Source organism: Mobula hypostoma, chromosome 5, assembly GCF_963921235.1.
Source record: "Mobula hypostoma chromosome 5, sMobHyp1.1, whole genome shotgun sequence".
Lineage (NCBI taxonomy): Eukaryota > Metazoa > Chordata > Chondrichthyes > Myliobatiformes > Myliobatidae > Mobula > Mobula hypostoma.
Genome location: NC_086101.1, coordinates 73,546,566 through 73,572,008, shown reverse-complemented (window position 1 = coordinate 73,572,008; position 25,443 = coordinate 73,546,566). Strand labels below are relative to the sequence as shown.

The 25,443-nt window shown below is 41.1% G+C and overlaps 1 protein-coding gene across 2 annotated transcripts in view; it reads right to left on the bottom strand.

The window, feature by feature from the left end:
- ralba (v-ral simian leukemia viral oncogene homolog Ba (ras related)) overlaps positions 1-25,443 on the bottom strand; it is a 67,645-nt gene that overhangs the window by 26,400 nt on the left and 15,802 nt on the right. Inside the window, exon 2 of one of the 2 annotated variants that reach the window (XM_063048549.1) lies at positions 3,602-3,764. In XM_063048549.1, coding sequence (XP_062904619.1) covers positions 3,602-3,715 — 114 coding nt within the window. In that variant the 5' untranslated portion in view covers positions 3,716-3,764. The remainder of the gene's footprint in view (positions 1-3,601; positions 3,765-25,443) is intronic. The other variant, XM_063048550.1, reaches the window with a different exon arrangement.

Here is a 25,443-nt window from a genome sequence, read left to right as displayed (position 1 = left end):
CTATCTATTCATTTCCATAGATTGCTGACTGACCTAACAAGTTCCTCCAGCACTGTGTGCTGCTTTGAAGTTATTGAACTTTTGTAACTTTGAAATGTACAGTAATGCCGCCCTTTATTTTTAAAATATGAATTGTAGCAATTCCCACTGTCACTACAACAAAATAGTCCTAACCAAAATTACATTTTATTACAAATAGCTTACTGCTACCCAGTCTTTGATACCATTGATTATACTACATGCCCTCAAGTCTCATACAGTCTCTCAAAGAAACTTTTACCAAATCATACTTTATATCACATCATGTAGCATCCCGAAACAACCTGGATCCCATGTTTTGACATCCAGCTCATCCTTTGACTCAGTCTCTTGATTTCTCATTCCAACCCCAATTAAAAGGAATAAAAATCAGACGTGAGTGCATAGCGAAACATCTGGAAAACTTCTGAAATGTCTGCTTTGCTACCGCTGCTACTGTGTGGTAACCGGAATCTCTGGAGCTGAAGGCCTCGGAATCCTCGGCTTTGCTTGTTTCAGCGGCCCAGGAGAGGTCGAAGGCACTTGGCAGAGGATGGTGCTCGGGAGGCTGTATCAGAGAGGCTGCTCGGAAGCTCCGAGTTTTCGGACAGATGGTCTCAGGGTCAGCTGCTTCCAAGGTATCGGCAAGTTGATGGTGCCTGGAGGTATATGGCAGGGAGTTTCTCCCTTTTGCCGGCACTATCTGGGACTCGGGAGTTGATCGACTCAGGGACTTTAAGACTATTTTTTTTTTACTGTGCCTATTGACTATTCTTCATCAAATTATGGTATTGCTTTGCACTGCTGTAACTATATGGTATAATTATGTGGTTTTGTCAGTGTTAGTCTTTGGTCTGTCTTGTTTTCTGTGATATCATGCCGGAGAAACATTGTATCGTCTCTCAATGCATGTATGCATTTCTAAATGACAATAAAAGAGGACTGAGTGTTCTCATAATCTAAAAATCAACCTTACATTAATAGAATCCAGACTGGATTAGAGAGACAGTTTACACTAACAAACTAGATTGCAAAAAATAAAATGATAATTTTTTACTATTCACCATCAGATTAAATTTGATGCACACTAGCAAACATGTCACAACTATATAAAAGCTAGATGAAAATAAACAAAAAGCATAATGATTAAGAAGTCCAAACTCTACAATCTGAAACATTATACAAAGAAAACAATGATTTATATGAAATGGCAGATTATAAACTCCCTTTTTTAAAAAATTTCAGACAACAGGGAAAAAAAAAGACATATTTAAACAGTCAGTGAAAGGAAAACATTTAGAATAATTTGTTTGCTGGGAGCAAAAAGCGAAGAAAAATTAATAGCTACTACAGTGGAAGCACCAAGATATTAGGGATGATATTTTCTGTTGAGACAACTAACTTCTCACCTTTGACATTTTGAACTTTTGGAAATATTTTTAAACAATTGACAGCCACATCTATAGTGGATCTGTACGAATGAATTTTCTTTATTGCTTCAGATCAAGTAGATTAATTAAATGCAGCTTTCAATTCATCTTCAATTTCCAAACATTGATGGAGAAGAAGTGAACACGAAGTTTATGGTTTCATCCTAAATTACTAGATAACAATGGAGAAGTATACATAAGTACTGCATAAAAAATTGGGCAATTTTAATATTTTCTGGTGGCACTCTGTCTTCTTACATTTAGCTTACATGATCAACCTCACTCTGGCAAGATCGTGGAAAAAGTAAATGGGAAGTATCACTTTAGTACAGCAGAGGGTGCTCTTTGAAAATTGGATTACAGCAAAGTATTCTGTGCTTCCAAATAACGACTTGCCTGGGAATGCTCAACGTTGATATTAGAAGATTGGTTTCATGAGCCAGCACTAGTGCTCTTCATAAGCAGGAATTCACAAAAGTCTTGGCGTGGTCCCAAAAGTCAATCAGCCAGTAGGTACTTGATATAATAGTTGCTGTCATCAGAAAGGAGGTACAGGAGCCTCAGGGCCCACACCACCAGGTTTGGTGCAGTTATTACCCCTCATCCATCAGACTCCTAAACCAGAGTGGATAACTTCACTCAACCCCTCACTGAACTGTTCCCACAACCTATGGACTCTCGATATTTATTGCCTATTTTATTTTTTCTTCTTTTTGTATTTTCAGTTTGCTGTCATTTGCACATTGGTTGTTTGTCTATCCTGTTGGGTGTGGTCTTTCATTGATTCTATTGTGTTTCTTAGATTTACTGTGAATGCCCACAAGATGATGAATTGCAGGGTTGAATATGGTGACATACATGTATTTTAATAAATTTATTTTGAACTTTAACAATGCAAATTTGTTAACAAAATGTTATAGGTTACTGCAAGGAAACTTGGGTTTTAATTAACTTTTTCCTCCAATCCATCCAAATTGATTCATGAAATGTTCTTCAAAGTCATTTGTGTGTACTCTGCATTAGAATCAAGCAGCAGTTAGAACAAGGTCTGCACATAGTATAAAGCACAATCTAGCTATCGGGTACATGGGAATGTAGCTCACTCGGCCTCTCAAATGATATAATCAATATGGTCACAGCTAACCTACCCAGGCTGCAAACTCCCCCTTCTAAACTTTAGCTTCTATTTCATGATCCTTTAAAAATATATCTGCTTCCTTTTTAAATACCTAATGATTCCAGTGCAAGGAATAACAGAGATTCACCACTCCCGGAGTCAGAGTTACCCAGCATGGGAAATGCTCTTTAACCCAACTCACCCACACTGACAGTGTGCCCAGTGAGCTGATCCTATCTGCCCGCGTTTGGCCCATAGCTCTCTAAACCTCTCTTAACCATGTACTAATCTAGATGTCTTTCAAAACGTTCTGAATGTTGTGACTATGTCTGCTCGTTCGAGATCCTCTCACTGGGAGAAGTGTCAATATCGACCCCATCATACCATAAGATAAAGGAGCAGAATTAGGCCATTTGTCCCATCCAGTCTGCTTCGCAACTCCGTAAGATCCAGACATTTTTCAAAAACTTTAAACAATACAAAATCTAGATCTTTAGCATCTGATGACAAGCCAGCCCTCTCAACCCAGGAATCAGCCATGTGAATTTTGGCATAGCTCCAAGAAATTATTTTCATTACTATTGCAGAAGACTTTTTAAAAAAAAATGCCATCTCGCTTAAGTTTTAATGCTGCAAGGATGTAACTCAACTGAATGGGGAAAACAAACTTCATTCAAATTTGTCTATTGCAAGGTAATGTTTAAACAAATGGAGTATTTCATGAACCTACCTACATATACTCCAGAAATCATAGACAATTAAAACTAATTTCTGAAAGTTTAGAAGATGAACTGAATCCTCTAAAAACAAAATTGACAAAAAAAAAATCAGGAAAAATACAATAATTACTTTACTGTTTTTGAATTGTTCAGCTTCCTATTTTATTTAAATTGTCCTTTATAACAGGATTAATACATCTGTGTCAGTATATTAAGATGCTATCAGAACTAGAGCAACAATTTAAGCTATAAATTTGCCCTAAACAAAACAAAGATACTCTTCTTGTAGCTAAGATCCAACCAAGATGCCATCTTACCTCATCATACATGAACTGCAAGGTTAGTGCCGACTTGCCTACGCCTCCACTGCCAACCATGATCACTTTGTGCAGGGCCAACGAGCTTTGATTCTTATTCTTGTTAGCTGCCATTTTAGATTGATTGTCAAATGGATAACTCGTCCTTTATCTGCACGCTCTGCTGTAAATGAGAAACAAATTTCACTGTGCTGCCACTGAATAAGAACAGATATTAAATTAACAAGCAGGCAAGTACATGATGGCTCCATGCGTATTTCCACTGTCTTTTTCTATCAGTTTCCTTCTTCAGTCTTTTATCTCTTGCACTTCTCACCTCCCAGCATCATCCCCTCTTCCCAACCCACCCTCCTTCCCCTTCACCTGGTCTCACCTACCACCAGTCAGCTTGTAGTCCCTTTCCCTCCCCCACCTCCTTATTCTGACTTCTTCTCCCATCCTTTCCAGTCCTGAAGAAAGATCTCAGACCGAAATGTTGACTGTTTATTCCTCTCCGTAGATGCTGCTCAACCTGCTGAGTTCCTCCAGCATTACTCTGGATCTCCAGCATCTGCAGAATCTCGTGTTAATGAGGCGGCAATTACATAATGGTTCCGGGCATATTTGAGTTAACGGAGCAAATATGCATGCAGCCCTTTTCCATCATAAATAAAGGATTTTCCTTTCAAACTTGCTTTTAAAATAGCTGAATATTGATCATAATAGAAATATGTGGCATATTCCTTGTTCATTAAATTGGAGCGAGGTCCACAAGAGACAGAAACAGGAGGAAATCAGCTTTTCATGCAAGTCATAGTCACTTGTTAGAGATCAATTTTACAACAGAAAAATCAGAAGAGGAAAACTAAATCTTAAACATCCTACATCATAAAAAATGCACAAAAATTTAAAAATTTGTAATATGTAGAATTCAGTAATGAATTCTGATACTTTTAAACCAAGGTACTTTTACAAGTCAGGGAAAAGACACAAAACTTGTTGCTTCATGATCATTTTATTAAGGGTAGATAGAACAAACAGGAAAAGAAGCTCGTAGCAGAAAGCTGAAAGATAGACTAAGATGGGGCTCAGCATGGAACTGTTATTTTTAAACTACAGAGAGAAGGAAAACTCCATTCAAATTTGTAGATAAGAATCAACCAATGAAAAAGCACTTATTCAAATAATGCAGAACAAACTATTTTCCAGAGCTTTCCAGAATTATACTTTGAATAACCATGAGTAAACTGTTATATGGATACAAGAACTACTTAAACTACAAGCAGATAATTCATTGTTAAACTGCAAAGAAAATAGCAATTACACTCCAACTCATTCAGCTGCATTTTCCAAGATGTAGTCAATTTTTTAGGATCAAAGCCAAAACAATGGAGAGATCAAGTTTGGGGTAAGTATGCTTGAGCCATTTATCAAACTGGCACCATGAACAACTCCAGAGTGTAAATCAAGCAAGCTCTGAACCCTGGCAACACTAAACAATGGGCCATCTGTGCAGCCTCTTTACAATTAATCCAGATAAATGCAGTTAAATTAATTACAGTGCAGAATTATTCATTGGAAAATATACAATTTAAAACATTTATGATTTCAAAATTAATCAAAACACGTATACTAATAACAATATAATTAACATTCTTGCTAAAATGAGAATAGAAACACTACTATATTTATTTAGGGATACAATGTGGGATAAGCCCTTCTGGCTCACCGAGGTGACTAACCCTAGCCTAATCACAGGACAATTTACAATGACCAATTACCTACTAACCTGCACCTCTTTGAACTGTGGGAGGAAACCAGAATACTCGGAGGAAACTCAAGCATTCCCCGGGGAGAAAGCCACAAACTTTCTTACAGAGGCTGCCAGAATTGAACTCCGATGTCCTGAGCTATAATAGCATTATGCTACCAGGGTGTCCGACTATGCAATGAGATGCAAAAAAAAATCACGTGGAGTGGCAAGGGGTCCAAAACAGCAAATGGCAAGAACAAAAATGAAAATGCAAGTGGACCAACCAGTAATGCTTTCCAACTAAATTTCACGACCTGAAGTAATAGCAAGCAGTAAAGAGGTTAGGTTTGAAAGCCTGCTCGACTATGTAGTAATCATTCAGATCAGAACACTATACAAGTAAATTTTGTGGAGGGTGATTCTTAAGGAAAATGATGCAGTGATAAATTCTAATAGTGGTAAAGAAAGGACAGAGGTCACAAGGGGGTGAAGGGTACATGAAACAAAGCCGCAGGGTAGAAAGCAAATGTGTGCTTCCAACCATGATTAGTGTCAGGATTTGGAAAACAGAGGTCCAAAGCCTTATCTGGAATGCTCATTTGCTATACATCAAACCATTTACAGTCGGAACTGCCACCATTTCTCCAAACATTGTTTGATTGCAGTTAGTAAAAAATGTTCCCAGAATGATCATTGCCACTATGTGACTCTATACCAGGAAACATGATGGATGGGGATAAGTTTTGCAAGGAAAGAGAAGATTTTACCTCAAAATAGAAGATTAAATTTAAAAACTTTCTAAAATATTGCTGGTAAAGGAAGTGCATACACAGTTGCTAGACATACTCTGTAGATGATGTTATGGGAGTTGGTTCATTATGAACATGGCTCCTATGGCAGGAACGCACTTTTCACACATTCCTACCACAGCACAACTAGCGACACTGATCACTAATTAATGTGTTGCAAGATCAGACTGCAATGAAAGAAATTCCATCACTTTAAACAAGGGCAGTATTGCACTGACATCAGCAAGCCGTCTCACCAAGACTTGCTGCAGCAGTTTGCTGCCGAGTCCTTCAGGAAGGAACTGATCACCAGCAGCATGGAAACCGTCAAAGAGAAATGGAATTTCTGTGAAATACCATCTATAGCCTTAGCTACCTTTGGGAAGAAAACCTCAAACAAATTACTGGTTCGAAGCCAAATCCAATTAGATGACCCCCATCATTGAAGTCAAACATGCTTCCCTTGCCAACTAAGAGAAGCCTACAGATCCTCAGGACTGCCAGATGTAAAGTTCAGCAGACTGCCAGGCGCCGCGCCAATGAGTAGTGGATACAGTTCAGTGAAGACATCCAGACCACTGCACTGACAGGCAATATCAGGCGTATGTATGATGGCATCAAGAAAGCTCTCCCCCCCCCTCACTGCAAGATGGCTCCCTTCAAACCCATCAATAGGAAAGTAATCTCAGACAGGGCCAAACAGATGGAGAGATGATCAGAATATTACTCTGACCTCTACTCCAAAGTGAACACTGTCACCTCTTCAGTCCATTGAGTGCCTGCCAACAATGGAAGAACTGGATTCAGAGATGACCCTAGAGGAGCTCAGCAAGGATATCAGCAGCTTGACCTCAGGTAAAGCACCAGGCCATGATAGGAATCTCCCCCTAGACCTGATCAAGCACCGCATAACTAACCTACTGCGCCCTCTGCATGAAATCCTGTCAGTGCTGGCAGCATGAACCACAGGACACGAGGGACACCAAGATCATTACTTTCTACAAAAACAAAGGTGAAAGAAATGACTAACAACTACAGGGGCATCTCCCTCTAGTGTACTGACAAAGTCTTTGCCAGAGTCTTCTTGCTTCAACGATAGAAGTTGGCTGAGTGTGTCTAGCTGCAATCAGAGTGGTTTCTGTGCTACAAGGTCAACTCCAGGAGAAGTACAGAGATCAAATGAAGCCCCTCAACATTGTGCTTATTGATCTCACCCAGGTATTTGACTTGGTCAGCAGAGACCAGCTCTTTCAGATCCTCTCCAAGGTAGGCTGCCCATCAAGACGACAGAGCAGGATCAAATCCTTCCACAACAACATGAAGGGGACAGTGCAGTACAACAGCAGCACTTTGGAGCCCTTTAACATAAGCAGCAGCCGTAAGCAAGGCTGCAGTCTCAACCCTATGTTCTTTGGGGTCTTCTTTGCACTCCTCCTGAGCCATTGCAACAGAGGGGACCCACCTCCCCACTAGATCAGATGGCAGGCTTTTAAACCTCACCCACCTAAGAACCAAACCAAAGTGCACAAGGCTATGATCAGAGACATGCTGTTTGCTGATGACACAGCAGTTGCAACTCACACTGTGCAACACCTCCAGGGACTGATGGATTGCTTCTCCCAGGCTTGCAAGGAATGTGGTTTATCAACCTGAAACCGATATACATCTTGATAAACGACATGGAGGCACCACCAGACATTACCATTGACAACTACAACTGGATATTGCTCATCAGTTCACATACTCAGTGACAACCGCTCCTTGGAAGCAGAATTGACAAACACATCAGGAAGGCTGCAACAACTCTTGCCCGCCTCACCACACGAGTGTGGGAGAACATCAAACTCTCAGTAAAAAAACAAAGATGGCAGTGTACCAGCACAGAGGGGATCTACCAGCACACTAGATTACTCTTGCATTGGGTTCGTCAGTCAGACAGTGCTGCACCAGCAACATGGATAGCGAGGATACAAGATCCATGGTCAACCCCAACTAATGGAGGGCCACACAGTGAATGAACATGGCAAGTTACTAAGGTTAAGACTGTTGGCATCGGTTGTTCTTTATGCTTTATAAGGTATTAATTCAATTAATAAGTTTTTAGCAAGACTGAATTTGTTGTTTCACTAACGTAACTAACATTTTTTTCCACAATGTGGTGTTTGACTCTAGCTACTGGTGGTAAAATGATATAACATTTATATAACAGCTTATCGCCTTTAATTTTTCATTGGCCGAGTGTTAAACATACTATACGTGTCTCTCTTCCAATAGGCCCTCACCTATCTCAGGAATCTGCCTCATCTCGATAAAAAAGTAACACACAAAATGCTGGAGGAACTTACCAGGCCAGGTAGCATCTTATGGAAAAGAGTAAACAGTTGACGTTTTGGGCCGAGGCCCCTTCATCAGGACCTGAATCAGATTTTCTCGTCTCAGTATGAAAGTGTTTGTTTCTGCAAAAATCACCAAGCAGTCTTTGTATTTTCCTTAGTTTCTTTGTGCTTTAGTTTCATGTGCCTTGTGCCTGTTTCTTTGTTTTAAACTTTCAGTAAACAATCATGTAGCAACAATTTTTCAACTCATTCTTGGACTCCTAAAAGAACCTGCAGATCAAAACTCACCAAATCCGACACAACCTACCAAGTTGCAATTATCACTCTGATTTCAGTCAAAAATTCTCTGCTCAATCCACTCTGTTCTGCACGTGCCACGCTAGTCACCCAAAGCTCAGTCACTTTTTAAATCATTCTTGCCACTAGTTGATGAAGGAAAGGCAATGGATGTTGCCTATATGGGCTTATGCAAAGCCTTTGACAAAGTCCCCATTGGAGACTGGTCAAGAAGGTTGGAATTCACATGATAGCAATATACAAAGTTTTGAAGGGTATAATCAGAGTTAATACAATCAGGCTTTTTCCATTGAGGTTGGATGAGACTAAAACTAGAGGTCATGGATTTAGAGTGGTGTGGAGATATTTAAGAGGAACATGAGGGGGAACTTCTTCACTCAGAGGGTGCTGAGAGTGTAGAACGAGCTGCCACTGCAAGTGGTGGTTGCAGGCTTGATTGCAACATTTAACAGAAGTACATAGATGGGAGGGGTATGGAGGCAATAGTCCAGATAGTATTAGGCAGAGTAATAGTTCAGCATAGCCTATATGGGCCAAAGAACCTGTTTCTGTGCTATAGTGACTAAGATAGGGTCCCTTCCAATCAGTTTCAAATAATATTAAAAGCAGTACAGGTTTCCCCTGCTATCCAAATGTAGAGCATTCCTATGAAACCGGTCATAAGCCGAAATGGCATAAAGCGAAGAAGCAATTACCATTAACTTAAATGGGAAAATTTTTTGAGCTTTCCCAGACCCAAAAAATAACCTACCAAATAGCACATAAAACCTAAAATAACACTAACATATAGTAAAAGCAGGAATATGATAAATACACAGCCTATATAAAGTAGAAATAATGTATGTACAGTGTAGTTTCACTTATCAAAATCGGGAAGTTTGAGCCAAAATCGATTTGTCGAAAAAAAATCAGCACGTACATGCATGTGCACGTCACACGTTCACGCACATCATGCATTCGCACGTCACGCATGCACACACACCTGCTCGCGCAAGGCTTCATGGTCATGGTAGTCTTTCTCGGAGTAAACAGAAATTTAAAGCGAGTGTCTTTTTCCGTAAAAGCGAAAATCCTCTTTTGGTTAATGAAAACAGGTACTAATGTAGGTCTTTCGTAAAAGCAAAATGTCGTAAAGAGAACGTTCGGAAAGCAGGCGACACGTGGATATCAAACATCAGAAATGTAGTTCTGATGAAGACAGTCTCTGACCTGGGGCTTTGAATCTGTTTTTCTTCTCACGGGTACAGCCTCACCTCCTGGATGCTTCCTCCACTTTGTTTCTGTTTAACATTATATGTTCCTTACTGGCTTTTAATAAAAGTACTTCAATCCCTAAATTGTAAAATGTTTAGAGAATGGGAACAAAAAAAAATAAAAATCACTGATGAACCATTATTAACTTAGCCAAATAGCACTGGTATTTTTAACGGATATATCTTCAGGATAATCCTTCGATTAGCCGTGATTTTTACTGACATTGATTGAGAATAACTGAATTGGTTCACAAAGTTCAAAGTAAGTTATCAAAGTTCCTAAATGTCACCATATACAATCCTGAGATTCATTTTTTGCAGGCATTCAAATACAAGCAATAAAATCAATGAAAGACTGCACCCAACAGAATGGACAAACAAATATGCTAAAGACAAATGTGCAAACACAAAAGAGAAATAATAAAAAATAAATAATCAATATATATCCAGAACATGAGATAAGGAGTAATTGAAAGTGAGTCCATAGGTTGTGGGAACAGTTTAGTGATGGGGTGAGAGCCACTGTGTGAAGTTATCCTCTCCAGTCCAAGAACCTGATGGTTGAGGGGTAATAGCTATTCCTGAACCTGGTGGTGTGGCTCCTGAGGCTCTCCTGATGGCAGCAGTAAGAAGAGAGCTTGGCCTGTGCTGTGGGGGTCCCTTATGATGGATGTTGCTTTCCTGCGACAGCATTTCACGTAGATATGCTCAGTGGTGAGCAGGGCTTTGCCCATGATGGCCTGGACCATATCCACTACTTTTTGTGGGATTTTCCATTCAAGGGCATTGGTGTTCCATACCAAGTGGTGATGCAACCAGTCAATACACTTTCCACCACACATCCATATAAAAATTCAGAGCTTGCGCAGTTAACTAAGGGCAAACAAAGTTTCAAGGAGTGGCAGAATGGGAGCATGGAAAAAAACAAATTGTTAATCTGACGCAAGATCACAAATATCTATGAAGTTGCTAATTTAATGAAAAGAACAGATGGGAAGATCAGGAACTCAAGGTCATGTCTGGATTTGAGAGCCTAATAATCTCCATCTAGGCAAATGCAATCTGGAGGTGGTTCCAAAGGCACTGAAAGTTTGAGAATGTAGTCATTATATCCTGGACTTCTCACTGCAAATCTCATCCCAAAGTAGTTAAAACACATTTGTTTAAAAAAATGTTTCCCTTACTGGCTCAGCTCATGTTCTAATTGTTCACTTTTATACCTTGTTTGCAGTTGCTGTCATAATTGTACAACTTTGGGTGTGCACTTCTAATTATCAACACATGGATCCAATCTTGTACAATGCCCTGAAGCAAAGGGCACAGGTGATGGAAAAGCCACATTGTCAAATCAAGTTGCACAAGCACTTGTTTTGTGTACAATGCTGTGCTTTGATACTGTTGCAATTGTAAGTGGAGAAATTTCTGTTACACACCTTTACACGATCAGCTGCAAAACACAGAAAAAGAGAAAGAATTGCCTTTCCTGCTCACAGGTTTGATACTGCTGGAAGACCACAACCATACACTCCCATATTGTTATACTGAGAAATCAGAAAAGAAAGTTCCACAAACTAACTGAATGTTTACTGTAGTGAAGTACCGTAGCCCTTCCCTCCCAATTATCCTCAACACGGTGCCTCCCAGGGCTGTGTGCTGAACCCACTGCTCACACATGACTGCATAGCCAAACACTCGAGTAATCACATCGTCAAGTTCACCGATGACACAACAGTGGCAGGGCACATGGCCAACAGCGATAAGAGCCTACAGAAAGGAGGTAGAAGAGCTCAGGGTCTGGTGGCAGGCAAATAGCCTCTTCCTCATCATCAACAAGACAAAGGAGATGGTTTTCAATTTCAGGAGAACTCTCACCACTCACACCCCTCGTTATACTGGTGGCACAATAATTTTCAAACACCTAGGAGTGCACATCTCATACAACCTCTCGTTGTTCCAGAACATATCCGACACAATCAGGAAAGCTCACCAACATCTTTTACTTTGAGGCGGCTGAAGAGAGCTGAACGATGCACATCAATACTCATGACCTTCTACAGATGTGCAGTAGAGAGCATCCTCACAAGCTGCACTGCATCATGGCACGGAAACTGCACTGCAGCAGACAGGAAGGCCCTACAACAGGTAGTTACAACTGCCCAATGCTTCACTGGCACCAGCCATCAAGGACATATATACCAGAAGGAGCTGGAAAGGGGCCAGTAACATCCTACCCATGGACTGTCTGTCACACTCCCATTAGGTAGGATACATAGCATCCACACCAGGACCACCAGACATTAAAAAAAAAGTTACTTTCCCCAAGCAGCAAGCAACACTTCCACCAACTAACCTATCCCTCCACACCACTACTGTATCATTTCCTGTTCGTCACCCACGTACAGACATTCCTGTGTCTAGCGTCACTTTTAATACATATAAGCTATGTATATATATTTACTGTGTTTTTTTATTGTTGTGTTATTCATCTTATTTTTTTGTGCTGCATCACATCTGGAGTAAGAGTATTTCATTTTCCTTTACTCTGTGTACTGATATACAATCTTGAACTGCTCATTCTGCTGCAAGTTTCCCCTTTAATCACAAACCTTTACAAAGTAAACTACTTATACTAATTAAAAAGGTACAGCATGCAATAAACAATGAAATATTTCAGGTGATACCTGAGAACTTTGTGTGGATAGAGACCTCACAAGGTACACAAACTCCAACCAAGCACACATACCACTGGAGTATGCTCATGGTATGGGGGCAGACTCTCGGTCAACCTTCACCTAGAAATTATGTTGCGTCCTGAAAGTGCTGCGATTTCTTTTTTAAATATTAATTGCAGAAACTTTGAGTTAAATCCAGAGACAGCATTCACATAAGATAGGTAGCATTAACAGAGCAAGGCAAAATAATATTCTAATTAACATGTCAGGTGAAATAGGTTAGCAATACAAAGAGTTTTGATTTAAGCGTGCATATACAGTTGCAAGAAAAAGTTTATAAACCCTTTACCTGGTTTTCTACATTACTCAGCAAATGTGATTTGATCTTCATCTAAGTCACAATAGTAGACAAACACAATCTGCCTAAACTAAAAACAATTATACTTTTCCTGTCTTTATTGAACACATTGTTTAACTATTCACAGTCCAGGCTGGAAAAAAAAAGTATGTGAACCCTTGGTAGAAGGGTTACTGGTAGAACCTCCTTCAGCAGCAACAACCTCCACCAAATATTTCCTGTAGTTGCTGATCATACTTGCACAATGGTGAGGAGGAATTTTAGGCCATTCCTCCATACAAAACTGTTTCAGTTCATCAATATTTCTGGAATATTATGCATGAACAGCCCTCTTCAGGATCCCACCACTAAGCACATCTTTCCCTCCCCCCGCCCTCTGTTTTCCGCAGGGATCGCTCCCTACGTGACTCCCTTGTCCTTTCGTCCCCCCCATCCCTCCCCACTGATCTCCCTCCTGGCACTTATCCGTGTAAGCAGAACAAGTGCTACACATGCCCTTACACTTCCTCCCTTACCACCATTCAGGGCCCCAGACAGTCCTTCCAGGTGAGGCGACACTTTACCTGTAAGTCGGCTGGGGTGATATACTGTGTCTGGTGCTCCCGATGTGGCCTTTTATATATTGGCGAGACCCGACGCAGACTGGGAGACCGCTTTGCTGAACACCTATGCTCTGTCCACCAGAGAAAGCAGGATCTCCCAGTGGCCACATATCTTAATTCCACATCCCATTCCCATTCTGACATGTCTATCCACGGCCTCCTCTACTGTAAAGATGAAGCCACACTCAGGTTGGAGGAACAACACCTTATATTCGTCTGGGTAGCCTCCAACCTGATGGCACGAACATCGACTTCTCTAACTTCTGCTAATGCCCCACCTCCCCCTTATACCCCATCCGTTATTTATTTTTATACACACATTCTTTCTCTCACTCTCCTTTTTCTCCCTCTGTCCCTCTGACTATACCCCTTGCCCATCCTCTGGGTTCCCCACCCCCCTTGTCTTTCTATCCGGACCTCCTGTCCCATGATCCTCTCATATCCCTTTTGCCAATCACCTGTCCAGCTCTTGGCTCCATCTCTCCCCCTCCTGTCTTCTCCTATCATTTTGGATCTCCCCCTCCCCCTCTCAAATCTCTTACTAACTCTTCCTTCAGTTAGTCCTGACGAAGGGTCTCGGCCTGAATCGTCGACTGTACCTCTTCCTAGAGATGCTGCTTGGCCTGCTGCATTCACCAGCAACTTTGATGTGTATCGCTTGAATTTCCAGCATCTGCAGAATTCCTGTTGTCAGCCCTCTTCAGGTCATGCCACAGCATCTCAGTGGGGTTGAGGTCTGGTCTCTGACTTGGTCATTCCAAAACACAAATTTTCTTTTTAAACCATTCTGTAGTTGATTTACTCTTGTTTTGGATCATTGACTTGTTGCAGCATCCAATTTCTATGAAGTTTCAGGTGACAGACTGCTACCCTGATATTCTGTAAAATGTCTTGATACAATTTTGAATTCAGTGTTCCCTCAACAATTGCAAGCTGTCCAGGCCCCGAGGCAGTAAAGCAGCCCCAAACCATGCTGCTTCTTCCACCATGCCTCACAGTTGGGATGAGTTTTGGTGTTGGTGTGCAGTGCCCTCCCCCCCCCAAAACATAATGTGCATTTCTGCCAAAAAGTTCAACTTTTGTCTCATCTGTCCACAGAATATTGTCACAGAAGTGTCGTGGAACATTCAGGTGGTCCTTTGCAAACTTCAGACGTGCAACAATGCTTTTTTGGAGAGCAATGGTTTCTTCCATGAACACCATTCTTGTTCAGTGTTTTTCTTACAGTGGACGCATGAATAGAAACTTTAAAAAGTTCCAGAGATTTCTGCAGGTCTCTTTCATCTCCTTCAGTATTGCATCTTGTGCACTTGCTGTGATCTTTTCAGGATGCCCCTTCCTAGGTAAAGCAGCAACAATCACTGAATTTCCTCCATTTGGAGACAATTTCTCTTACTGTGGACTGATGAACACTCGAGTCTTTAGAAATGCTTTTGTAACCTTTTCCAGCTTCATGCATCTCTACAATTCTTCTTCTAAGGTCCTCTGAAAATTGTTTTGATCGAGGCATGGTGCACATAAACAGATCTTTCTTGAGAGAACAGGCTTTGTCAGTAACGTGACTTTGTGTGTCTTTTTTTATATATAAATAGGGTATGCCACATTTACAACCCACACCTCCAATCTCATCTCATTGATTGAAACATCCATCTCCTAACAGCTTTTGTAGAAGGTATTACCCCAAAGGTTCACAAACTTTTTCTTGCAATTGTAGTCTGAGAAAGAGGCAGGTTAAAGATATAATGAACAAAAAATGTTTTAAGGCTCCAAATTAAGATTCAACTTTGTAAGTTTATTTTTTTTACAACATAAAATCCTAAATAAAGTATCCATAAACTAACAGTAATGCTAAAATGTATTAGGCAATTTACTAACAGAATCAGTATCAGGTTAAATATCACCAGCATATGTGGTAAAATTTGTTAACTTTGCAACAGCTGTACAATGCAATACATAATATGGAAAAAAAACAGAATTACAGTAAAGTATATTAAATATTAAGTGTATATTAAATAGTTAAGTTAAAATGAGTAGTGCTAAAAAACAGAAATAAAGTAATAAGGTAGTGTCCACGGGTTCAATGTCCATTTAGAAATCGGATGGCGAAGGGGAAGCAGCTGTTCCTGAATTGTTGAGTGTGTGCGTTCAGAATTCTGTACTTCCTTCCCAACAATAAGAGGGCATTTCCTGGGTGGTATGGATCGTCAATGATGGATGCCATCTTCCTGAGGCACCACTCCATAATCCCATTAACAATATGACAGCTGCTTACCAAATTTATCCTCAAGTCATTCAGGGCACAAGTCACCAGGACTCCAGAAACTTCTGTCCACTCTTCAAAAGAATGTCAAGTTTTTTTGTATGTTTGTATGGGGTCTGATGATGCTGGCTACTTTACCAAGGCAGTGAGAAGTGTAGACAGTGTCCAAGGAGGGAAAGCTGGTTTCCACTATGGGCTGAACTGTATACACAACCCTCTGCAGATTTCTGTGGTCATAGGCAAAGTAGTTACCATAACTAAGCCACGATACATCTGGATAGGATGCTTTATCTGGTGCATCAATAAAAACTGATGACTGTCAAAAAGAAGCATGCCAAATTTATTTAGCCTGATTAAGTAGAGATGCTGGTGAGCTTTCTTGGTTGTGGCACCAATGTGATTCCACCAGAACAGGCAATTGCTGGTGTTTATTCCCAGAAGGGTGAAGCTGGAGGCCTCTACACCATTGATGCAAACAGCAACATGTGCACCACCCCTCTTCCTGAAGTAATTGGCCAACTCTTTTGCTTGGCTAATATGAGGGAAAGGTGATCGATACGACACCATGGCATTCAGCTCTTTAGCTCCTTTCAAATGTACCTCATCGGATGCACAAGGCGAGCCAATTCATTGGAAAAACATCACTTCCAAGCTTCTCTACAAGTCAAACTTCTTGCTGAATTGCAAAGGCCATCAGCATAAGGTCAAAATCCTACTAGTATTGTAAGAACAGCTTCCCCACAAGAACTCCAGTGATTTGAAAAGACAACTAAATTCCTCAGCATGCTTCTAAGATGTACCCAAAGAAAATATGTATTTTTAAATATTTAAATTTTCTAATTTTCAAAGCTATAAAAGATTAAGTATGAATAAGTCACATTTATTGTCATATGCACAAGTACATTCATGCACAGGTGCAATGAAAAACTTACCTGCAACAGGATCAAGGCACATAGCAGCAGAGACAACACTTACAAAGAAATAATTGTGATGTGTGTGTCTTAGATGCCAGACAAAACAATAACTATTTAGAAAGGGATAAGAATTTAACTTCAAGCAACATAGAGACAAAGTTAAGCGAGGTGGTGAATACAGGTTGATTTGGGGGGCGGGGGGATGCTGGCTGTGTTGGTTAAAAAGAGAGAAACCAAATCTTTAGCAAGGAGGATAGCAAGCAGGACTATGAACAGAAGATGAAGAATCTTTATCAGTAGAGTTCAGAAACTGCAAGGTTAAAAATACCCTGATGGGAATTATATATGAGCCTTTGACAGTAGCCAGATGTGGAATACAAATTAAAACAGGAGATAGAAAAGGCACGTAGGAAAGGAAATGTTACAGAAGTCATGAGGGACTTCAACATGCAGGCAAACGTGGCTTCTGCTTCCTTGGGAGTCTGTAGAGATTCTGCATGACATAAAGCTTTGACAAACTTCTATAGATGTGTAGTGGAGAGTGAACTGACTGGTGCATCATGGCCTGGTATGGAAACACCAATGTCTTTGAACGGAAGATCCTGCAAAGGGTGGTGGATATGGCCCAGTCCATCACAGGGAAAGCTTTCCCCACCATTAAGCACATCTACATGAAACGCTGTCGTAAGAAAGCAGCATCCATCAGAAAGGAGGTACAAGAGCCTTGGGACTCACACCACCAGGTTCAAGGACAGTTTCTACCCCTCAACCATCAGGCTCTTGAATAGCTACACTCACTCACTTGCCCCGTCAGTAAAATGTCCCTACAACCAATGATTTCGTGTTAAGAACTCTTTCTATCTCATGTTCTCGTATTTATTGTTATTTACTTATATTTGCACAGCTGTTTTCTGCAAACTCTGGCTGATCTTTCATTGATCCTGTTATAGTTACTATTCTATAAATTTGCTGAATATGCCCACAGGAAAATGAATCTCAGGGTTGTATATGGTGACATACATGTACTTCAAAATTATATCACTTTGGACTTTGAAATCAGGCTGGTACTGGATCCCACAATAAGGAACATGTACAAGAAAGATTTATAGTGGAACTTACGATCAAAATCCATTAGAGAAATGGGAACTCTGGATTTGGTGTTGTGCAATGGGCAACATGTTACTGTAGCAGATAGTGCAATTGCTTTACAGTGCCTAGGTTCAACTCCCACGGCTGACAGGAACTTGTACGCTCTCCCCATGACCTCATGGGTTTCCTCCGGGTGCTCCGGTTTCCTCCCATATTCCAAAGATGTACAGTTGTTTTGCATGTAATGCTGGTGCCAGAAGCATGGCGATACTTGAAGCATGCTCCTGATTCTCATCATGGGCTGCTTCAAATTCTCGCTGATTTGATGCAAACTGACATATTTCACTGTATGTTTCAATATACATGTGACAAAGCTAATATTTATCATATCTTTAAATTTGATTAGCTAGTTTAAGGAAAAGGAGGCAGTGATCACATAATAGAATTCACCCTGCAGTTTGACAGGAAAAGCCAAGATCAGTTGTATTGGTCTTGCAGTTTACAGGCAGCGCGGCAGGGCAGCAGCGGCCTTTCGGATCTGGTGCTACTTTAACTTAGTTTTTTAATTTAATTTTAAGGCACACTTAGGGTTTAGGGCAATGGATAACAGAGCTACCATCTACCATCGCCAGATACTGCTACAATACAGAGATCATCCAAAAACAAACCTTTATGAAGATCTGCTGGTTAAACTGCGTGACCTCGGCTTACTGAGAGAATCAGACCGCAGTCCTCCGAGTCGCCTGATGCCAGTGGCCGGAGGTGGGGACTTCGTAGAAAAAAAAGGATGACAGGAGTGAAGGTAGGGCCGATTAGAGATAAAGGTGGGAAGATGTGCCTGGAGGCTGTGGAAGTGAGCGAGGTCCTCAATGAATACTCTTCTTCAGTGTTCACCAATGAGAGGGAACTTGATGATGGTGAGGACAATATGAGTGAGCTTGATGTTCTGGAGCATGTTGATATTAAGGGAGAGGAGGTGTTGGAGTTGTTAAAATACATTAGGACGGATAAGTTCCAGGGGCCTGACGGGACAGATAAGTTCCAGGGGCCTGACAGAATATTCCCCAGGCTGCTCCACGAGGCGAGGGAAGAGATTGCTGAACCTCTGGCTAGGATCTTTATGTCCTCGTTGTCCACGGGAACGGTACCGGAGGATTGGAGGGAGGCAAATGTTGTCCCCTTGTTCAAAAAAGGTAGTAGGGGATAGTCCAGGTAATTATAGACCAATGAGCCTTACATCTGTCGTGGGAAAGCTGTTGGAAAAGTATCTTAGAGATAGAATTTATGGTCTGATCAGGGACAGTCAGCATGGTTTTGTGAAGGGCAAATCATGTCTAACAAGCCTGATAGAGTTCTTCGAGGAGGTGACCAGGCATATAGATGAGGGTAGTGCAGTGGATGTGATCTATATGGATTTTAGTAAGGCATCTGACAGGGTTCCACACGGTAGGCTTATTCAGAAAGTCAGAAGGCATGGGATCCATGGAAGTTTGGCCAGGTGGATTCAGAATTGGCTTGCCTGCAGAAGGCAGAGGGTCGTGGTGGAGGGAATACATTCAGATTGGAGGATTGTGACTAGTGGTGTCCCACAAGGATCTGTTCTGGGACCTCTACTTTTCGTGATTTTTATTAACGACCTGGATGTTGGGGTAGAAGGGTGGGTTGGCAAGACTGCAGACGACACAAAGGTTGGTGGTGTTGTAGATAGTGTAGAGGATTGTCAAAGATTGCAGATAGACATTGATAGGATGCAGAAGTGGACTGAGAAGTGGCAGATGGAGTTCAACCCAGAGAAGTGTGAGGTGGTACACTTTGGAAGGACAAACTCCAAGGCAGAATACAAAGTAAATAGCAGGATACTTGATAGTGTGGAAGAGCAGAGGGATCTGGGGTACATGTCCACAGATCCCTGCAAGTTGCCTCACAAGTGGATAGGGTAGTTAAGAAAGCTTGTGGGGTGTTAGCTTTCATAAATCGAGGGATAGAGTTTAAGAGTCGCGATGTAATGATGCAGCTCTATAAAACTCTGGCTAGGCCACACTTGGAGTACTGTGTCCAGTTCTGGTCACCTCACTATAGGAAAGATGTGGAAGCATTGGAAAGGGTACAGAGGAGATTTACCAGGATGCTGCCTAGTTTAGAAAGTATGCATTATGATCAGATTTACTCTTTGGAGAGGAGGAGGATGAGAGGAGACATGATAGAGGTGTACAAGATAATAAGAGGAATAGATAGAGTGGAAAGCCAGTGCCTCTTCTCCAGGGCACCACTGCTCAATACAAGAGGACATGGCTTTAAGGTAAGGGGTGCGAAGTTCAAGGGGGATATTAGAGGAAGGTTTTTTACTCAGACAGTTGTTGGTGCGTGGAATGCACTACCCGAGTCAGTGGTGGAGGCAGATACACTAGTGAAGTTTAAGAGACTACTGGACAGGTCTCTGGAGGAATTTAATTTGGGAGCTTATATGGGAGGCAGGGTTTGAAGGTCGGCACAACTTTGTGGGCCGAAGGGCCTGTACTGTGCTGTACTATTCTATGTTCTGTGTAAGCGGTGTGCGAGGAAGAGGAAGCGGAAGCGAACGAGCGGGCAGGAGTCCGTACCAGGAAAAAAGCAAGCCCTAGCCGGCAAGCTCTCCCGTCCATTCTGCTCTCCAATGGACATTAAATTGGACTACATCCAACTCCAACGAAATACTCAGGAGTACAGAAACGGACGTGATCCCAGACGCCGCCATTTAGCTGTTTATTTATGTAACAGCTTTTCCCCTAAGCCATCGGACTACCAACCTACTGCCCTCCGCTGTGCCTATTGTCTTGTTTATTAGTTATTGTAATGCCTGCACTGTTCTGTGTACTCTTTGCAGTCCTGGGTAGGTCTGTAGTCTAGTGTAGTTTTTGTGTTTTTTTTTACGTAGTTCAGTGTAGTTTTCGTATTGTTTCATGTAGCACCATGGTCCTGAAAAACATTGTCTCGTTTTTACTGTGTACTGTACCAGCAGTTATGGTCAAAATGACAATAAAAAGTGACTTAACTTGACTTGAAAGGCAACCAGTGGTATAAGTGGCGACCTGGTCAAAGTTGATTGGAAAAGAACCCTAGGAGGGATGATGGTAGAGCAGCATCGGCAGTTGTTCTGGCAGTAATTCAGAAGGCACAAGATTGATTCATCCCAAAGCAGGAGCATTCTAAAGGGAGGATGAGGTAACCATGAGTGACAAGGGAAGTCTAAAAGCAAAAATTAACGGGAAGCTAAAGGATTGGTAACCTTTTAAAAACCAACGGAAAGCAACTTAAAAAAGCAATAAGGAGAAAAAAAGATGAAATATGGAAATATGAAAGCACGTTAGCTGTTAATATAAAGTCAGAGTTTTAAGATACAAGTGTAAAAGAGAGGAAAGGTAGAAATCAGACTACTGAAAAATGATGCTGGATGGAACAAAGAAATAGCATTTGGACTGAATGAGTATCAGGCATCAGTCATCACTGGAAGATAACAGTGACAGGCTAGAAATTTGACGGTTGTTTGGGGGGGGTGGTGGTAAAAGCAAGTGCAGGGGCTAATACTAAGGTGAAGGTGTTTGGAAAGCTTTAAGGTCTGAACTGGATGGACTATACCTCAGAGTTCTGAAAGAGGTAGTTGAAGAGAATGCACATACATTAGTAGTGATCTTTCAAGAATCACTAGTGCCAGCTGCCAGGAATGGTCCAGAAGACGGAAATAATCATAAATATCACTTGGGGGGTGGGGGGAGAGAAGGCAGCAAAATTATAGGTTTGTTAGCCTGATTTCAGTGGTTGGTAAGATTTTAAGAATCCATTAAGGATGAGGTTTTGTGGTTCTTGGAAGCACATGATAAAATATGCGTAAGTCAGGGTTTTCCTATAGAGAGGTCTTGCTTGCCAAATCTGTTGGACTTCTGAGGAAGTAACAAGCAGGATAAGCCGGCTGGTGGTGTAGTGGTATCCATATCAGACTTTGAGGCAAGTGGTCCCAGGTTTGAATTTGGCCGGCTCCTTCATCGGTGCTAGGCTGAGTGTTGGGCTAATAACTCAGCCTCATTAAAAAAAAGACAGACAAAAATGCTAAAGCCCCCCGGTGAAAAATGATATTGTATCTGTTAAATAGGGGCCGTGGACAATTCTGATTTGATGGAGAATGGACGTGAAAGCACAGAGGAACATCTGGAGAAATTTCTGAAATGCTCGCTCGCTGCTGCCGTTATTGTGTGCCTGGGAATCTTTCGGAGGGTAGGCTTCAAAATCCCCGGCCTTGTCTGCTTTTGGCGACCGAGAAGGAGGTCGAATCGTTCGGACAGAGATGGCGCTCAGTACTCGGTGTCGGAGAGCTGATCAGAGCTCGAAGTTTTCGGATGACTCAGAGTTGGATTGTGGTCGGCATGGCAGGGAGAGATTTTCTTCCCTCCCCCGTCTGCGTGAGATGTGGGACATTTGAGAAACTTTGGACATTACTGTGCTCACGGACTTCTTCATCAAGTTATGGTATTGTGCACTGTTTAACTATATGTTATAATTATGTGGTTTTTTTCAGTCTTGGTCTGTCCTGTGTTTTGTGATATCACACCGGAGGAAATAATGTATCATTTCTTAATGCATGCATTACTAAATGACAATAAAAGAGGACTATGTGTCTTCATAATCCTAATCCTAAAGAAACGGCACAATTGCCACCTGATGCACCAAAGGCAAGGAAAGGAACAAAAACAAGCAAAATAAACAGTCAGTGAATATTTATTTGGATTTTCAAAAAACCCTTAGACAAGGTGCCACACAAGGCTGCTAAACAATATAGGAGACCATGGTATTATAGGCAAGGTACATGCATGGATGCAAGACTGGCCAACTGGTAGAAGACAAAGTGGGAATAAAAGGAGCATTCTCTGGTGGGCTGCCAGTGATTAGTGTTCCAGGGGGTTATTGTTGGATTTGCTTCTTTTCACATTATGTGTTAATGATCTGGATGATAGAACTGATGGTTTTCTGGCTGAGTTAGCAGATGATACAAAGATAGATGCAGAGTAGATAGTGCTGAGGAAGCAGGGAATCTGCAGAAAGAATTAGACCAGGGGTTCCCAACCTGGGGTCCACAGAACACTCAGTTAATGGCAGGGGTCCAAGGCATTACGAAAATGTTGGGAACACCTGACTTAGACAGATTGGGAGAATAGGCAAAGAAGTGGCAGATGGAACATATTGTCAGGAAGTGTACGGTCATGCTCTTTAGTAGAAGAAATAAAGGAGTAGGTGCATCGGGACTTCCAAGAATACCTAAAAGGTTAACTAGCAGGTTGAGTCAGTAGTAAGGCAGGCATACACAATATTAATATTCATTTTGAGAGCACTAGAATATAAAAGCAAGGAAGTACTGCTGAAGATCTATAAAGATGTTGGGCAGAGCATATTTGGAGCATTGAGCAATTTTGAGCCCTTTATTTAAGTACGAATGTGCTGGTGCTGGAGAAGATCCAGAAGAGGTTTGCAAGAATAATCCAGAGGACGTATGAAGAACTTTTGATGGCTCTAGCGCTGTGCTTGATTAGAAGAATGCGGGGAAATCCAATTGAAATGACCAAATACTGAAAGCCTAGTTAGAGTAGACATAGGGAATATGTTTCCAGCAGGACTAAAGAGTCTAGTGCCAAATACACAGCATCAGAATAACAGATGTCCCTTTAGAAATGAGATGGAGGAAGTGTGGTGAATCTGTGACATTCATTGCCAAAGATGACTGTCAAGAACAAGTCATTGTGTATATTTAAAGAGAGGATGATATGTTCTTGATTAGCAAAGAAGTCAAAGGTTATGGGGAGAAGGAATGAGAAGATTAGATTAGCTTTATTTGTCATATGTACATCTAGACACTGCTTAGAAGGCGGCAGTGGCAGACCACTTCTGTAGAAAAATTTGCCAAGAACTTGGATTGTCATGGAAAGACCATGACTGCCTATGTTATATGATATGGCACATAATGAACAAACATCTAAATAAATAGTGAAACAGTTTTGCATCAACAACCACAGCTGAAAATTGTGCTGGGGACAGCCTGCAAATGCCGCCACACTTCCAGCACCAGCATAGCTCACTAACCCCAACAGTATTATCTTTGAAATGTGGGAGGAAACCCACATGATCACAGAGAAAACGCACAAGCTTCTTGCAGACAGCAGTGGAACTGAACCCGATTGCTGATTACTGCCGCTGTAATGCATTGTGTTAACCGCTATGTTAGAATGAGGTTGAGGAGGAAAAAGAAATTAAATCAGCCATGATCGAATAGTGGAGCAGACTCAAGGAGTCACATTCTCCCTGCAGTAATAAAATAGACATCATTGTCTGTTAAGAATGCAGGCGCCAATTCATCCCTATCATACCAGGAGACCAATTAGCTTTGGAAACTGACAAGCCCATTTCTTCGGACAGAAATGCAAAATTGTTATCAAACAGTGTAACATCCGTTGATACCTTAAGGCTATTAAAACTATCCACTCGATGTGCAACATTCTGATTATGTACCATTCAAGGTATATGGTTAAGTCCAATAAATATTCACATAAATATTCTCACTTAAATTGTTTATTTGACTTTTGCAAATATTAGTTCACAGACAGTTTATCTGCCTGAATCATCTAATCTACTCTCCTGCTACATTCCAGTAGGAATGGACATGCATAGGAACATCCCATTCTGAAACTCATTAAGAAGCAAAGTGAAAGAAAACCTGCTTTAAAATATCCCCAAGTGCTTTAATCACTACTTCAATTATCATACTCACTTTTGCTGTACTTCAGAGAAAACAGCTGCCAACTTATGCAACCAATTCTACAAACAGCAACAATATTAGACAAACAGCAGCAGATTGATTGGGGGTCAGCCATCTGCAGAACACATGTTTTTCCATAGGGAAGAACAATAGGATTTTCAAGCTCACACAAGAGAATGTAAATGGCCTTAATTTATGGCTCATCCAAGTACAATTTAGTTGAACACCAAATCATCCACAGATCTTAAACAAGAAATATGGGGTATAGCAAGAAAATTACAGGTTACATGCCAGGAACTAGTTCTACAATTCAGAACATTACCAAGGAGTGGTGCATTGTCAGAGAAATTTGTTTGGATTAACATCGGGATATCTGCCCACAAAAAGTGTCAAAGAATCCACAGAATTGCCCAAACATTTCCCAATGAATTGGTATCCCAAAGGAATTAGTCATTGCATAATTCCCACTGAGAAACAAAGCACTTTGCTGTTAAATTTACATACATCTTAAATTTGGCAGTTAGGAAAGTACTCATGAAGTATCAACATACGAAGACTTGTAAAAGAAAATGTCCCCTTTTCTAAAGGGGGGACATAAAGTATGAAGAAAGCATCCTCTTTAGTGAAGCACACAACCCATGGACGAAGAAAATCAGTATGATAAATAGGATGAAAAATTCCGCTCAGTCGAGCTGAATAATGAAATTTAATCGAAATAAATCTGTGTACCTTCCTACAATTCACTGACTCAAGCAAGGTCACG